This window comes from Chelonia mydas, chromosome 2 (assembly GCF_015237465.2).
Source record: "Chelonia mydas isolate rCheMyd1 chromosome 2, rCheMyd1.pri.v2, whole genome shotgun sequence".
Classification (NCBI taxonomy): Eukaryota; Metazoa; Chordata; order Testudines; family Cheloniidae; genus Chelonia; species Chelonia mydas.
In genome coordinates, this window is record NC_057850.1 from 64,518,155 (window position 1) to 64,535,615 (window position 17,461).

Sequence of the window (17,461 nt, forward strand, 5' to 3'; positions counted from 1 at the left end):
GTTAACAACCCAATAATCCATTGCTCTGAAGTTCCTCCACCACCGAAACAGACACTTTGTGTATTTGGAGGGTGCTCACTCAGATACCTCGTTTTTGCCCTGCTGGGATACTGACAGTAGGGGCTCCCACAGGCAGAGGGGTGGGTGAGGAATGAGTCCCTTCCTCTTCAGGACAGACCCCAGCCTACCCAAAGAGGAGCATTGGTCGGCCCTCTTCACAGCCAAGCAGACAGCTCATGAGTGAATGGCTTGTGCCACCATTGCCACACCAAGGTTGTGGGGAAGAACTATGGTGGACATGGGCTTGGGAAGGTCATGGCGTCAGGGCCGATGGAGTCCCCATTTGTGCCTATGGCCCTGGGTTGCCTTAAACTGTTCCTGTCTTGACCTGTTTGATAATTGTAACAAAAACCTGTACTTTTCTAATGGACTGATATAAACTTTCTGAATAGGAAGGCTATACTGTTACCTCTTTGTAGGGAAGGGTGAAGCCTTGGAGCTTTTAGCAGGTTACGGTATCTCTACAGCTCAAGTCTTGTAATCTTTTATAGTTTTTTGCTCATTGTCACCTATTAATGCATTTAAATGTAAAATGTTGTTCATAAATAAAGCACATTTGTTTTCAAACAAACTTGTATAGCATGATATTTAAAATTGAATTAAACAATGAAAAGAGACTCTCAGGAGTGGAATGTTTCATTTGAAAAAGCAGTGTTCCTTTTCATAATTCTGTTGACTTTGAAATTGTGCTTATTTTAAATCAGTTGTATCATTGTCAGCATATTCTCCTTCTTATTGAAAATGGAATTCATCTCGTGCTGGAAAATTAATGTTTTGCTTGAGGCGTTGCCCTTTACCTAATGTAAATTAGGGAAATTGATTAACACAATGGATAAAAAAAAATTGTACCTTCCCCAGTAATATGTTTTTGATAGCTGTTGCTTGATAAATTAGTATATTGTGTGTTTTAAATGAATATGATTTATTGCTTATGTCTAACATATGAAGAAACATAAAAAAAATGTTTGCAGGATCATTGACTTGAACATATCAATGGCACTGTTGGACAATTCTTGCTGAGTGTTAAGATGATTTATGTAAGAGACCAAAGGTTTCCACAGTAATGCATTATAGTCTCAAGCTATCAACTTTTGTTCATGCAGAGACAAAAAAAGCTGAAACACACTTACTTCTGAAGGTCCTCCATTAAGAAATTAGAGATAAGTTGATCCTGTTTATATTCCTGGAAATATCACTGTCAAAGGCATCATCCTAACTTTCAGATGTGTATAAAGTAAATTATTGTTTTTCCTCCTCTACTGAGCATGCTGTTTTACATTACTTTCAATTCATAACTATTTGAGTTATGTAACAATGTGTTCAGTAATAAAAGAGGAGACATCCTGAAGCATCTGTCTTTTAAAACCTGGCATTTTTCCACAGTTCAGATGGAGAAGCCTTACTGTAAATGAGAAATTAAGGCACACTCCATATTATTAGAAATATCATTCATTTTTATTTAAATTGTGTATGCATGTGAGAAGACCATATTTTTAAGGATTTATAGATAATACCATATTTTGTTGAGTGCATGCACGAGTGATGCAGCCATCCAGCACATCCGTTAAACTTACCTGGTCAACGATATCTTCTGCATTCTCATATAGTAATGGTTCTGCTCTTTCCACAGAGGGTTTGTGTTGGATGTTTGGATGTTTGCTGCCTCCTGTGGTCGCTTTGTTTAAAATGTCTTTTGCTTTCATTTGTCTTTCTCCATTTGCTTTTTAACCATTGATGCAGAACATTCAATACAATCATAAATATGGTTTGCTTTCTGATTTGCAGTCATCATCACCATTGGTAATGTAGGTAGTTTTTTGTTCTTATACCCTCTCCCTTAATTATTATAGTCAGGTCGTACAGCCATTTCACATATCACTCCTGTTACAATCAGAGGACACAAGTGTGTGTGTGAGAATGGAAATAAAATGTATTGGCCTGGTTTTGCCACATACTAAAAGGATTCCTATCGATGACAAGAATCACTGCACTTGAATTTGACTAATAATCCACACAAAAAATCGTTTGGTGTTTGTCCATTTGACCTGCAAAAACATAATTTTTGCCTCCTTTCCAGAATTTAGCACAATTAAAATCCATAAAATTGGTGCAGGGTTTGACAAGGCTAATTGGCACAAAAGAGAAATTTAAATGAGAAAGAAGCCAGGTTGGCTTGGTGTTCAGATCTGAATGCTGATTTAAGCAAAAGCTTGGGTTTAGGTTGGCAGCTGAATCAGGGTTAAGGTTTGGGTTCAATTGTGCCAAAATCTTGCAAGCTATTCTCATGAAATTGCAGGCCAAGATGGTATCAGCTAAAATGTCACAAAAATAACTTCTTGTGAGATTTCACGAACATTAAACTAGAACCATAGAATGCAGACTCCATCTGATTTGAGATCTATTCTGGAACCAAAACAGTATGTGTAGGTTCAACACCACCCACCTAAAATTCAAGGTGTTTCTGTTCTAAGGTTCCCATTATTGACCAAATCAACTTTCAGTACTCCCAAACCTGTTTATAATAAATTCAGATGTGATGGAAATCCCCTTTATGATGAAATAGAAGCAAAGCCTTGATCTGGTCAATGCATTCCAATGGCGTTTAATGGTGTTCATAAAGAAATCTCTCCCTGGATGAAATAAAGATTTAGGAACTCTCCCCAGTGCTCAACAGCTGATAAACAACTTCGCCATCCCATGGCCAGAGGGAGAAAAGCAGACCCAGTGCTGAAGTCACCTTGCAGTTTTGTGGTGAGGAGATGAAAAGACACACTGCTGCTGTTTCTTGTTGGAAAGTTAAGAGGAAGGCAATTTGTTGGTGCTGCTTTGCCTAGCAGAGTGAAGGAGACTTATCACCTGGTTACCTGGATATAGTAGAATTGTGCCAATACTACAGTGACCCTGGAAAGAAAATGACCATGAGGTTTACAATTAAGTTGCATGCAAAATATAATACTGATAATCCCTTATAAATAGGCTTGGTATACGTCAATTATTATTTTCCATAATTTTGACCAATAATATCAGTGTATATTTTAAAGCATTTTAAATTTTTTTATCTATTTAAATTTTCACAGTTGAGGGAAACTATGAGGGATCAGTCAGTAATTGCGACAGAGGATGCTGAAATTCAAAAAGTTCAAGTTTTATTACTGTTAAAACATAAATTGTCAACATCATATGTCAATATGTTCAAAGTAAATATCCTTAAATCAAACTAAGTTCTCAAGCAGCATTTTTCTTACTTTGCATATCTGTACATTTTTATTATAAATTAAAATATTTTTCATTGGTTTGTGTGTGTATGGTGAAATCGTCATTTACTGATAAGCTATTCTTTCCAAGCCTACTTATAAAACAAGGTGAGAGTAGATATGAGCTATACCTGCGAACTGCAGCAAGAAGTGTCCACAAAATGCTCACAGATGAGACAAACTGTAGTGGTGACAAGTTATTCTTGGACTACCTGCATGGATTAATACCCCCCTTCCCCCCGCAAACTCTTCCGTCCCCCCAACAGGACAATGCCCACATTGGGTATGAAATATTAGTTTAGCAAAATAATCGTCATAACTAAATTGCTAAACAACTATCTCATAGTATTTTATAGAACTAGGTTCTTCCTCACTTTTATGAATTAGGCAAACCTATTTTTCTAAAAAAAAAATGCAAAAAACAGTTGAAGTCATCTCTTAGCAGATATTAATACTATACAACTGACAAAACTTTTCATATACAGCCATAGTATTACTGCAATATATTTAATATGGCTTAGTAATTAATTTCCACATAAATTATATAGTATTCTGACATTTTATTATTTTCTTTACTACTATACTACTGCTATCTTAAGAAGTTTATACAGTATAATTTGACAAAAATGTGTTAGATTATGTGCTATCAAATACACCATAACTGGTTTGCAACTAATAACCATAGCATGCTACATTTTTATTATTATTGCTTTTAATGTAATGAAGAGGAGATAAATGGTAACCTCATATTTATAATTCTTAATCTACATATATATATGACTGTGTGTGCACTACAACTAGGATTGTGGGATTTTTATGAGACTAGTGTGTCATTTATATTATAGTAAATGAAGTTACAATGTCATAATTATATATTAATAACCATTTAGTCTTAGCCCTGGTCTACACTACAAACTTATGTCGGTATAACTACGTCGCTCATGGGTGCGGATTTTCCATACCCCTGACTGACACAGTTATACGGACTTAACTCCCAGTGAAGACAGCGCTATGTTGATGGGAGGGCTTCTCCTGTCAGCATAGCTACTGCCTCTTGGGGAGGTGGAGTATCTATGCCAACAGGAGAAGCCCTCCCGTCAGCATAGGTAGCTTCTTCACTACGCGCTACAATGGCCCAACTGCAGCACTGTAAGCGTAGACAAGCCCTTAGTTAAATTGCATTGCAGTTGTTGTCTAGTTGTTGATACTACTAGTTAGGCATACATTTGAAACACAGCAAATCAATATCTGTCTAAAGTGAAAGCTCTGTTGTTAAACATATGGACAAATCAAATAGCAAATTTGCTGAATAGCCTGAATATTAATGGAAATTTGGCCAGTATTTGGCTTATGAATATTTGCCTGTACTGGCTGCTGCTGACAGCTGACTTCAGCAGGAACCCTGAGTGAAGAGGCACTCCTTCTCCTCCTCCTGATCAAGCAGTGAAAGAAGGAGAGGAGAGCCACACCTTCATACTCGTCCTCCTCTCTCACCAGCAAGGTAGAAGGAGAGATGCACCTTTGGCTGTTTCTCCTCCTCTTGAAAAAACTGGGAGGGGAGAGCTCCCATTCAGTACTCCCTCTCCCCTGCTACCACCTCTCCAAGAGCCACTCTTCTCCCTTGGGGAGACAGTGGGAGGAGGAAGAGAAACCCCAGCAGTAACTCCTCCCTACACCCAGCAAAGAGGTGAGGGGAAAAGATTTCCTGAGGAGCTGAATTGCTGCTGGGGCTGTGGGAAAGAAAATGCAGTTCCGACCCAGCCTCCTCCCAAACACACCCCAGGAATCCTTCCCAACAGGCCCAAGCAACCTAACTGTCAAAAAGACTCATGATATATGCATGTTAGCCAAATCTCAATGATGGGCTATTTGTGCAGTGTGATGAAAACTTGTCCAGAATAGCCATAAAACCTTATTGATGTTACCGCTTTCCTTCCTTCCCCACTCACTCTCTGTTCTTGTATTTTTCTTGTGTGTTTATGTGAAATTAGACTGTAAGCTCTTTGTGGCAGGGACAATTTATTTCAGCTGTTCTGTAGTATAATAATTTACTAGTGGCTAGTATACAGTAATGCACAATAACCTTATTATTTATTATTCAGCATATGCATTTCTATATTATTTGAATAAACCTAATTTGTTTTCTTTGTTAATGGCATGTTTCCACTCCATTCATTAAGGTTCTATTTTTGATGCCCACATTTCCTGCCTTGGTGGAATCTCAACATCATAGTATGGAAATACAGGGAGAAATAAGACTTAGAAACTCAATATGCCAATATTCATCTGTCTACTAGGGAACAAAATCCCTGTGGAGAACCACACCACAAGCTACGTGATCTAAATGGGCGGGTGAGCAGGTTGGGCTAATTTTCTAGGTTGAGAATTCTATAGAGTGAGGTTACTCCACCTGACAGGGATAATACAAGTTCCTCATATTATACATGATAGTATTGCTGCCAACTCCTCCACTCTCCCTTACCTGTTTTCAATTCCTTGGGATTTCTACTTTTGCATGTATGAGTTTAACCCTGATGCTTCACCCTACACCAAGATATCCTCATGCAGGGACGGATCCTTAGTTGGTGAAAATGGTCATAGCTCCTTGGACTTTGGTGAAAAAACAAAAAGCAATCAGGTTCTTAAAAGAAGAATTTTAATTAGATAAAATTAATTTAATTAGATAAATTGTCTTTAATTAAAGAAAAGGTAAAAGAATTACCTCTGTAAAATCAGGATGGAAAATACTTTACAGGATATTCAGATTCAAAACACAGAGGATCCCCCTCTGGGGAAAACCTTAAAGTTACAGAAAACAGGAATAAACCTCCCTCTTAACACAGGGAAAATTCACATAAAACAAAAGATAAACTAATCCACCTTGCTATACTGGTTGCAATATTGGAGACTTGGATTAGGATGGGTTGGAGAAGATGGATTTCTGTCTGGCCTCTCTCAGTCCCAAGAGAGAACAAACACGTAAACAAAGATCACAGACAAAAGCCTTCCCCCTCCCCCAAGATTTCAAAGTATCCTGTTCCCTTATTGGTCCTTTGGGTCAGGTGCCAGCCAGGTTAGCTGAGCTTCTTAACCCTTTACAGGTGAAAGGATGTTGCCTCTGGCCAGGAGGGATTTTATAGCGCTGTATACAGAAAGGTGGTTACCCTTCCCTTTATATTTATGACACTTCCTTTTTTTGCTACACAGTGGGATAGTTTTCTCTTGTGCCCTTAATAATGTCTCTTAGAAAAACTCCTAACTCTCTTGAACTGTTTTTCCCCTTAGAGCTGCTTCCTATGGGATCTTACCTACCAACTCCCTGAGTTTGCTAAAGTCTGCCTTCTTCATTATCTTTATTGCGCTGTTTTCCTTTCTACCATTCCTTAGAATCATGAACTCTATCATTTCATGATTACTTTCACCCAAGATATTAACTGCTTTCACTTCACACCTCTCCTTTCCTATGCAGTCCTACTTTAGTCATATCCAACCATAATACTCACTTTCCCCTTCAAAATATATCAGCATGTCCACACTGCCCTTCCTTATTCTCAAATGAGCCTACTTGCTGCAGGAAGATCACAAACAAATAAAATCAATTATCTACCTTGGTATATTCCTCTAGCGTTACTTGTAGCTTTACCTTGCATCAGATTAAACCACATGACTTTAAATAGCAACAACAGTCAGTAAAAGACTAAACAATAACATCATGGAACACATTGTTTAGATATAGCATAAATAGATGTATGTGTGAGTTTTTAGACTAAGAAAAAAATCTATATTTTATTCTTCAGATATAATTACTTTATATTTTTATAAAATATATTTGAATATTCATACAATGTGCATGCCATTTCTGTATGAATTTGTTTCTTTTGTAGCAGAATGAATGTATGGTTGTTATATAAAACTAAAATGAGTAGCAAAAGAACAGAATTTCTTTTTCAGTATGTAACTCTTGATCTGAGTTTTAAGAAACATTTTGATTCAATGTTAATTTTATAAATGGCTTTCCTTTACCACAATTCCCATGAATAAGCTATGCACCTAGATGAAGACTCTTGGAAAATTTTAATAGGACCCTTGAAATCTGTTTGCATTCACCTTCTTCTTCAAAAAAAAATCTGTCTAATGGGAGCTGTGCAAGTACCAGCGATTGTTATGCCTTTGAGGCAATTTTTATTCCATACATAATTTTTAAACTCTACCATTATAATGTATGAGTGTTTAAAATGCTCTCTTTGCTAAGTTGAAATTACTACATAATAATGTATGATGATTGGGTTTTAGTTTGTTTGTGTGTAACTATTGTTTTATTTTAATTTTTGTTTGATTTGAAACAATATCTGTATTTTCTTTTTACAGTCTTTTCCTGGTCCAAGTCTTGAAAGTGAAGATTTTAACATACCTCCCATAACTCCTCCATCATTACCTGACCATTCACTGGTGCACCTGAATGAGGTAGAGTCTGGGTACCACTCTCTGTGTCACCCAATGAATCATAACGGCCTGCTTCCATTCCATCCACAAAACATGGACCTACCTGAAATTACAGTGTCCAACATGCTTGGCCAAGATGGGACACTGCTTTCAAATTCACTTTCTGTGGTAAGAATTTTTAGTCTTTGATTTTAGGGCTAGTTTAATTTAGGTTGTTTTTTAAAAAAATGTGGATATCTATATCTGTTTAAAATACTGTCAGTAGGCTATATCCAGGTCTCCCTGAAATCATCACAACTGGTTCTGCTCTGTCCCTAGTTTTACTCTGGTTACAGAGGATGAAATCCTGCCCCATTAACTCCAACAGAATTACTGCTGCTTTACGGTGGTGTTATTGTGAACAGAATCAGGCCAGTGTCATTGACTTCAGATGAAGCAGGATTTATGTTCTGTGTTTCTTTACCAGGTTCTTTCTATTCTGATTTGTCTATACAGAGAGATCTACAGAAATGTACTGTTTCCTTTCTTGTTTACTGTACTTTAGGAAAACAGCAAATGTCTTTTTTTCACTCTAGGCCAAATCTTGCAGCCTTTTCACAATTCACAGTCCTTGTCCATACAAAGCTCCCATTGAAGTGATTGGGAGAGTTAAGTCTATCGAATAGTGATTATGGGGCTGGTCCTAAGAATAATTATATTTTCAGTCATTTCTATATTGGTTAAATTGATTATAAGAAGTGCAAAGTCACATAAATATCCTCTTTTTCACAAGGCATTAAGAATAAGTTGCAAACTTTTTGTATGCCAGCTATACACCAATTTATGTCCTCATATTTTAGAGGAGAATATGACCCTCAAGGGTATATTGTATGGGAGGAAAAGTTTTTCATAGAGGAATACAGTTACATTTCTGGGATATTTTCAAAAATTTGTTTGGACTTCTACAAAATGTATGAAATACATTATTCAGCCTTCTTGAAAAAGAAAGAGTTGAATGGTGTGAAAAGATCTAAGAATCAGAAATACCTAAAGAAAGTAGAACTAGCACTTGGCACTTTAATAAAGAGTAAAAGCAATGTTTCATTGAAATGATCTCTTTTATGCCTGGGCTATGGTTTGGAAACTAAGCATTCTTTTAAGCACTGATGTTCCACATTAGTCTTTTGCAAAGAACTATGAAGAAAAGGCCTTGAGAGTCTGTAGATTGTCACAGTGAATTACTGGATCAAGGGCAAATACAAAAAAGCTGAATAGTATAACTAAACAATTCTGCTTTGGGGAATTTATGTAGATCAGGACAAAACAGAAGTAAATTAAAGGAAATATGCACTGGTTGGAAGGGAAAAGGCGCTATATTTACTAAATGAATCCTGAACAATGATAGGTAAATTAAACATGATAATCCAGGCATCATTTCTTGGGCTATGGATGTCTCCTTCCTCATATGACCCATAATAACCTTCCACCATGATCAGTTTGTTATAGGGCCACAATTTTCTTTGCACAGAATGTAGGTATATTATTGCTTATATCCTTGAAGAGAGATATTCATTGTTGTGGAAGTACGTTGATGAAGTAATTTTAGTTTCAAGTGCAGATACCAAAAGTTACCTGTCCACAGTGAATAGGAAAAAGATATTTATGTAAAATTAAAAGTATTATTTTTATCAAAGACATGGACTCAGAATGTGTGTAGTCAAGAAAGGAAAGATTCCTCAGGCTTATGGCAAGTGCATATTCCTATTCATTTTGAATACAGTACCTCCAAATATATTTTTGTGTGTTCCAAGGGTACTGTAGACTCATCTTTGCCTTTAAAATAAAGTATTGTATCTGTTGCCGCAAAGTCACACTGCAGATTGATTTACATTTGAACAGCTTTCTCTGGGATGAAAGCCTTTATAACTGTATTTCTGACCTAAGTCTGTCCTCCTTTCTTCTCCAATCCCATGCTGAGCTTCTCCATTTTGCAGCCTCTCCCTTGTTCTCTCACACACAGGGTTTGTCTGAATTGTTAGTTATAACCTGAGTGTTGCCCCTAATTCAGGTCCTGTCCACACCCAGTACCCTTTAACTCAAGTGTGGTAGAGCTTTGAACTGGAGTTGGCTGGCCTGTCGTGGTATATACTACAACTCCAGTTAGCGCAGTTTGACAGCTAACACAATCACTGTATTCAGGTTGAGTGATATTTTGCATTCTTACTCGTGGGACACTAACTTGAGAGCAGTTAACTCAAGTGTAGATAACTTGAGTTAACTATGCAATGAAGACAGTGATTCCACTGTGCTTTTGGTGTTCCACAACACCAAGGAAGACAGATGATTTTGTGAAGAGCCAGCATTATTTATTTGCATTTGAAACATACCCCCTTATTTATATAATCCAGAAACATGAAGGTTTCTTTTTCTGCACACCATTCTACCTTTTTGATATTACTCATCACCACCCTTTAAGCTTCATTTTTATTGTTTTGTCTAACCCTGATCCATACCAATAATATATGCCAAAGTGTGCTAGCATATTTCCTGACACTGAAACTCCTTTATCTATTTCTCAAACCTGTCCAAATTCTTGTTACCATATATTCACTAATATATCACTCTCTCTTGCAAATTTGGACACCAGGCAACTAGTTCCATTTTCCAGGTCACTAATAAATATTTTCAGTAGAATTGTTCTTAGCATTGAACCTTTGGGTTGTTCCTCACCTTGACCCATTTATCCTCTGTATTAGATTTACTGGGTTTATAATATTTTCAAAATCTTGAGGTATTTTATTTCATGTTGTGCATGCAATATGTAACAGTGGACTAGAGCTAAAGCTCTTTTAGGACACCAAAGAGCAGATGATGTCAGCTGTATTAGAATTTACTGGGTTTTGATCAAATTCAGCTCTGACGTAAGGTACAAGTGCATTGAATTTGGCCTGTTTACTCTCATCTTTTCTGCTAACCTGTTCTCAAGCTATATCAATATTTTAGCAATGATGCCTACATTTTTATTCTGTATTTGAACTATTGGGTGGTCTGCAATTGGCTGACAAGAGCTCAGATTACACTTTTTTAGATAATGACTTAGTTAATGCTAAGCTGACGGAAGTAAACAAACAAAGCCGGAAAATACTGGGTGTACAGATCGTGGCATTTCCCTTTCATCTCAGCTAGCAAGTGTTTGCCATTGTAAAATGAGAATTTGCTTGAGTAAGGACTGAGTAAAAGCTAATGCCTTTGGAATTTGGCTCAGTATGATTAGAAGTTATTGTGCACTATGCACTCAAAAGCAGCTTTTTAACAGACTCACACTAAAACTGCTGGTTTATTAAAATCTCGCTCAGGAAAAACTCCCATTTGAAAGCCCTTAGAGTAAAGACTGCAGGATTTGACTCAGTATCTGTAAGAGTTTTCATCTATAGAAGTGCTTAAGCACACAAAATAAGAACCTGGTACCAGCTCAGGGAATTCACATTAAGGATCAATTTCTTATGGATTTTTTTTACACTGTGGGAATTCTCTTTCTAAAAAATGTTACAATGCTGGGAGATGGGACTTTCCCACTGCCATTTACAGTATCTGACAGTCAAATTGGGAATTAGCCTGCTTTGAAGTTTTGAGATTGATTGAAGTCTCTCTCACTCTCTACTATTCGAAAACATCACTAAAATTTCCCTTTTCCTACATTGTGCTGTCAGTTCATGTTTGCGTCTATATTCCTATCTGGCTCTCTGTTTTCTACTAAAGCAACATGCACACATTCATTTTTTTACAGTATCCTCAAATGCAGATTTCTCAAGACATTTCATTTATATAGTAGTTTTAGATATATGGAGCTCAATATTTGTACAGAATTTCTTCTGGCATTGCAAAACTGGGTCTAGGTCCTCAAGTCAAAGCCAAGAACTGTGTTATGTACAAGAAATTTAACATGGACATAACTGAGATCTGCCTGCATCTCAGATTGCTTAGATATCTGGGTATAATCAGATAATAAAGTTGCATTACTTGTCTTGTAGCATGTTGGTTTGTCTGTCGTGGAAGAGAATAAGGAGCCTTTTTCCATGTGCTGTAATTGAGGCAGCTCCCTTACAACTTAGGTCTGTCTCAGTTTCTGGTGGATGTCAGCCTGTCTATACTTCCAGGTGCTGTATAATCTTCCTGAAATGCTCCTTAAAACTGTCAGAAATACCCACTAGAAATTTGCAAATAAAGCTGTCTGCACAGATTTCTCATGAGAGGATGCATGTATCTGCAAAATGCCTTTTAAGGTGCTAGAAATTGAAATATTTCTGTACGTTCATTTGCTCAACATAAAATTATAGACACACCCATCCAGGGTCTGTTGAATGTCCTATGATTGCTTAAGCGTTTTTCTAGGCAATCAGAATTAAATTTCACAGTGCAGCTTTTACATTAAGAAAACACCAGTATTGTTAGAGTGTTCTTATATGTAACAGGCTTTTTTTTAACAGCATGGCTTATAATGCTGTATAGAACATTTACAAGAAAAAATAAAGGGGATTTCAATTTCTCCGAATGCTTCAAATTTCAAGTTTTGAAGTTTAAAGTGGAAGCGATGTTAAAAAGTAATAAAGCTGGGGGATTTAGTTCCAGAATGCTCTATTTGTACTGGCAACAAAAGCCAGAATAATGTATATACTTGGGTTTACTGTCATTTTTAGTAGACAGTCAAGGCACACTTTGAATTCAAAGGCTACTGTACAACTGTTTTGACAACCATCACATCAGTAGGTAGTGTGCAGGACATATGAAACTGAAACAGAAATGTTTCTTTAGGTCTATAGGGAGTGCAGTACATCAATGAATTCAGAGGTATTAGAGCAGCATGAATTTCTAATATGTTGCTATTATGGAAAAGACCACTGGCATATTGAATAATGTAGCTTTCAAAGGAGAGCAGAAAATGTGATTACAGACAATTTCATTGCTGTTTTTAAAATAAATATTTTCAAAATCTTGAGGTATTTTATTTCATGTTGTGCATGCAATATGTAACAGTGGACTAGAGCTAAAGCTCTTTTAGGACACCAAAGAGCAGATGATGTCAGCTGTAATTATTCAGATGTGGAATAATAGAAGCATTCGTTTAAAATAAAGTGGATGTCACAGGGGCCTGGGTCCTTATATAAAAAACCAATCAAAAGAAATGATTTTGCCCACTTTGACAGAAGAATAAAGGTAATGAATAATTATTTAACATTATGCCCCAATTCATCAAAGCCTGAGCAAATACATATTTTTTCATGAATTATATTTTTTTAGCTATGCAGCCCATGAGAGAGTAATATCTTAAACAAAATATGCCACTGTAATGCCGTGTAGGAAATCGGACACCTGTTTTATTTTCATTTTCCATATCATGTAGAATGCAGCTACTGTTTCTTATTAATAGAGCAAGTGCTAATAAAAATGATGTAGGAGATTGTTGTTCTAGCTAGGACATGTTTAAGAGACTTTGTTTCACCAGCTTAATTCATATTAGTTTAAATTCAGTATTCATGACTAATCTTGTGGCTGACCTAAATGGTTGATTTTTTTGGCATCTTTGAGTGTTAGAGCAAAGCACTGAGTCAAACAGAAATTTTATATTGCTGATGAACAAAACTGATACCTTTCTTTACCATAACAAAACAAAAGATTTTTCCCCTTATTAACCTAAGTTTTGAAATTTGAATCATGCTTGAATAGCACATAGTCCTTTTTTCCCTGCCCTATATTTCATATGACAGTGGTATAAGATACTTTTAGTCTCCAGTGAATACTTCACATTTGTACCTCATTACAAGGCTGGTCTTTACTTTAGATCAAAATTTACTCTTATTCCACACAGACCTGCTGTTACCCAAACGTTATTACTGTGAATTATTGCCATCAAAAATGCCGAATCATAAAAGCAAGGTAATAGAACACCTCATGTTGAAGCAATGAATTTTTATCATCTCAAGCCCTTTCATTTTGGAGGGTGATCTTTTTCACACAGATTTTAAAAGTCTGGGTTTTGCACTGAAATTAGCCTTGACAGGCTGAGGGATGTGGCAGTTTGTGTGTGTGTTGTTGGGCAGCATAGCCAAAGGAATGTACACCCAGATCTTCAGCTGTTGTAATTGGTGTAGCTTCATTGTTGACAATGGAGCTATGCTGATGTATGCCACTGTAGGACCTGGTACATAATGGTTAGCTTTCCGTTCTCATGTTGCCTCATCCAATGTTCTGACATTAGAAAGACAGTTTATATGACCTATGAAGAAGAGCAGATTAAGAGGTGACTTGATCAGGGTTCTATAAACAGTTATATCCTAGGTGAGGGGAAGATATCTGATAATAGAGAGCTCTTCAGTCAAAGACAGACTTATAAGCAGGTCCTGTGGTTAGAAACTGAAGCTAGATTAAGTGAAAACAAGGCATGAATTTTTAACTGTGGCAGTGATTAACCATTGGAACAACTTTCCAAGGGATGTGTTAGATTCTCCATTACTTAAAATCTTGAAATAGAGATTGCCTAACTTTCTAAAAGCTATTCTCCAGCTCTACCATGAGCTATTAGACATCATGCGGGAAAGTAATGGATGAAATTGTATAGCCTGTGTTATGCAGGAGTTCAGACTAGGAGATCACAGTGGTTCTTATGACCTCAAAGACTATGAGTAAGCTGCAACCCATAATTGTCTGTAACCATTAATCATCTACATTAAGAAACCAGGCTAGATGTTCAAGCATAGGCATGCACTCATTTCAGGATAACTTCAGACACCATCTTTACAATGCCTGATGCAGCCATTTGATTACTAGCCAATCAGCATATATTTTCAATTTGTTCACCTATCAGGAATGTCAGATTGTTCATACTTGAAGTTCAGTGGTTGAGACTCTTGAAAATAGTATATTTCACAAATTAATCCAAAAATGGTGTCATATTTCAAGTAGAATTGGTATGGTGACAAATTTCATTTTTGGAGAACAATCTTCCATAGTTATCCTAAAAAAATTGCGGAGATTTGGGGAAATATTTTGGTGAACATCTTTTCATAGCAATCACTCATCAACTGAATTTATTCATGTTTTATTCATTGCACAAGGAGGTGAAAAAAACGTACCATGATATTAAATCCTCGCCAGCGCTAATTAGCTATCGCTGCAGATATCAAGAGATGGGCTATAGACTAGCGATTCAGTTGCATGGATGGATGGTTAATATATTATGGAGCTAATGCCTGGTGGTAAGTATGGCATTTTGTACATGCAGCTCCTTCATAAGTGATTAATGCACAAGCAGCGTCACAGCTGCAAGTGTCAAACAAAACAGAAAAGAGAGTATGCAGATAGAGAAAACATAACTCATGGAAATGTCAGAATTTCTGAGATTTCCAGCAGCAGAGATGCTGACTTTAATCTGCTGCGTTTAACATAGTGTGTAGATGTCGAAAACAGCAAGATAATGAAATGTTTCTGAAGACTTGCTCAGGCTTTGGCAAAAACGCTGTAGTCATGTTAAGGCCTATTGATGCAGTTGAAATGAAATGTCAATTTCAAAAATTGTGAAGATGCTTTTATGAGGAGCAAAAGGAGGCAGGAGCCCACACTATAGAGTAAAGGGGGAAAACTGTGCATCAAGCAGAAAGGCCTGCTCCCTCTGTTGCTGTCCTGCTTCGCTACTTTTCTTTACTTAAGTGGAATGCATTTGCTTTGCTTTATTCTACCTGAGAACAACTGAAAAGATATTGAATCTTAAATGGATCAGACTGACCTTAACCTCATCTCAGCCCAGGGAATACAGAGCTACAGCATATGGAGAATAGCAATCTCAACATGCAATGCACTTTATTGATCTTAACAGTCATCTGCATTCTGGAATCTATAGTTTGCAGGGGCTGCACTTCTATACTGGGGACTGGGGAAGCCAAGCACTGTATCTGAGAACTTCATGCACAGTACTTGACCTGTACTATGCACTACGGCTGCACTTTGAATGCCCCTTCTCTAGCTTATCCTCTTGCATCTGTAGTGTAGTAAGTATTTAGCAAAACTACAGACTTACCCTGGCAAAAATGGCCTAGACTGGACTTATCACCTTCCTTCTTTTAAGGGATCTGCTCCTGAAGTCATGTATTTGTGATATTTTTCATTTTTCCATTTATCTCTCTTAAAAGCTTTTACGAAACTTTGCCTGCCATGATTTCTTTTTCAAACAAAATAGTTTGGCCCTCTTTTTACCAAAGCAAAAATAAATGCTACCCAGGAAGCACTGCCTGGGGGCAGCCCTACAGTAAAAAAAAACAAGTGTGCAGGTGTGCTTCAGAAGAAAACATGCTCAGTAAGGCAGGAGATTTCACTTTCAAAGTGTTTTGGAGGTTCTAACCACCAAACAACAGGAAATAAAGTGTTTGTTATTTTTATCCTTTGATAATGTTCCTTCTAAATCCAAATGTTAATTTAAACAGAAATCTTTATGAGGCAGGCCACCTTACCTCAAGTTGGGCATTCCCAACTCTAGCCTTTTCTTTTTAATAACATATAATCCACTTCTGAGCCCAGGTCTGTGTGTGTGTGTGTCTCTCTCCCTCCCTTTTTAATTATTATTATGATGCAAAATGTTCACAAAGATACCTTGCAAAGGCCCTTTTCCCCTGTCCTTCCTGATTTGAGGATTCCATAAAAACAGTGTGTCAAATGCTAACCTTCACACTGCCTTTAGTCTGATCTTATATCTCACCCTCATGCTTACTGGTATATGAACCCACCTATATTCCCTCTCACACACACTTGCAGTGTAATACATTAATGAGGACAGATTGGAAACACCGTCTCAATATGTAGTCTCACAGTGTATTGCACAATACGAAGGGGTTCTCAAACTGGGGGTCGGGACCCCTCAGGGGGTCGCAAGGTTATTTCAGGGCAGGTCACGAGCTGTCAGCTTCCACCCAAAAGCCCGCTTTGCCTCCAGCATTTATAATGGTGTTAAATATATAAAAAGTGTTTTTAATTTATAGGGGGGGTTGCACCCCCTTGCTATGTGAAAGGGGTCACCAGTACAAAAGTTTGAGAACCATTGGCTTAGAGTAACTTCCTTGCAGCATCAGAGAAATATTACTTTGCTAATACAGTGTAACAATGGATCAACTTTTACTGAACTGCAGTTTGTTTACAAAATGGAAAAAAACTTGAATACCATAGCACTGCTAGCTTTAGGAGTACGTGCCTTGACTGCTGCCCAGGAACCTGTAATCTTTGGGGCCATGGTAGAGAATTATTCCCAATTGCTTATTTGTGGGTGGTGTTAAATTCTAAACAAAGGCAGCCCTATCTGGTGGACCTATCTCATCTAACGTATTTGTCAGTATCTCTTTGTATTTACTTTTTATTTCATAGTGTCCAGCAGTTACTAGGTATTTCACAGAAGACCAGAGAGCCTCTGCTCCAGTCTAAACATAATACATGACCTAACGAAGTGAGATGATGAATAGTGACTTATAGCAATACAATTATGAGCATCTCATTATAGTTTATTTGTATTGCAGTCGCACCTAGGATCCCCAGTCATGGACCAGAACCCCACTGTGCTAGGTTATGTGTAAAACACAATAACGACGGTCCTAGCCCCAAAGAGTGACTCATTTTAGGCTTGTGCACCTAGTGGCCATTCAGTGAGGGGCTTTTATATATATATATATCTATATATCTATCTATCT

At 37.2% G+C, this 17,461-nt stretch overlaps 1 protein-coding gene across 5 annotated transcripts in view; it reads left to right on the forward strand.

Annotated features, from left to right (window-relative positions):
* Window positions 1-17,461, forward strand: part of TOX (thymocyte selection associated high mobility group box) — a 268,267-nt gene that overhangs the window by 143,775 nt on the left and 107,031 nt on the right. For all 5 annotated transcript variants that reach the window (XM_037892570.2, XM_007059463.4, XM_037892568.2 and 2 more), the window contains one exon: window positions 7,683-7,925. In XM_037892570.2, coding sequence (XP_037748498.1) covers window positions 7,683-7,925 — 243 coding nt within the window. The remainder of the gene's footprint in view (window positions 1-7,682; window positions 7,926-17,461) is intronic.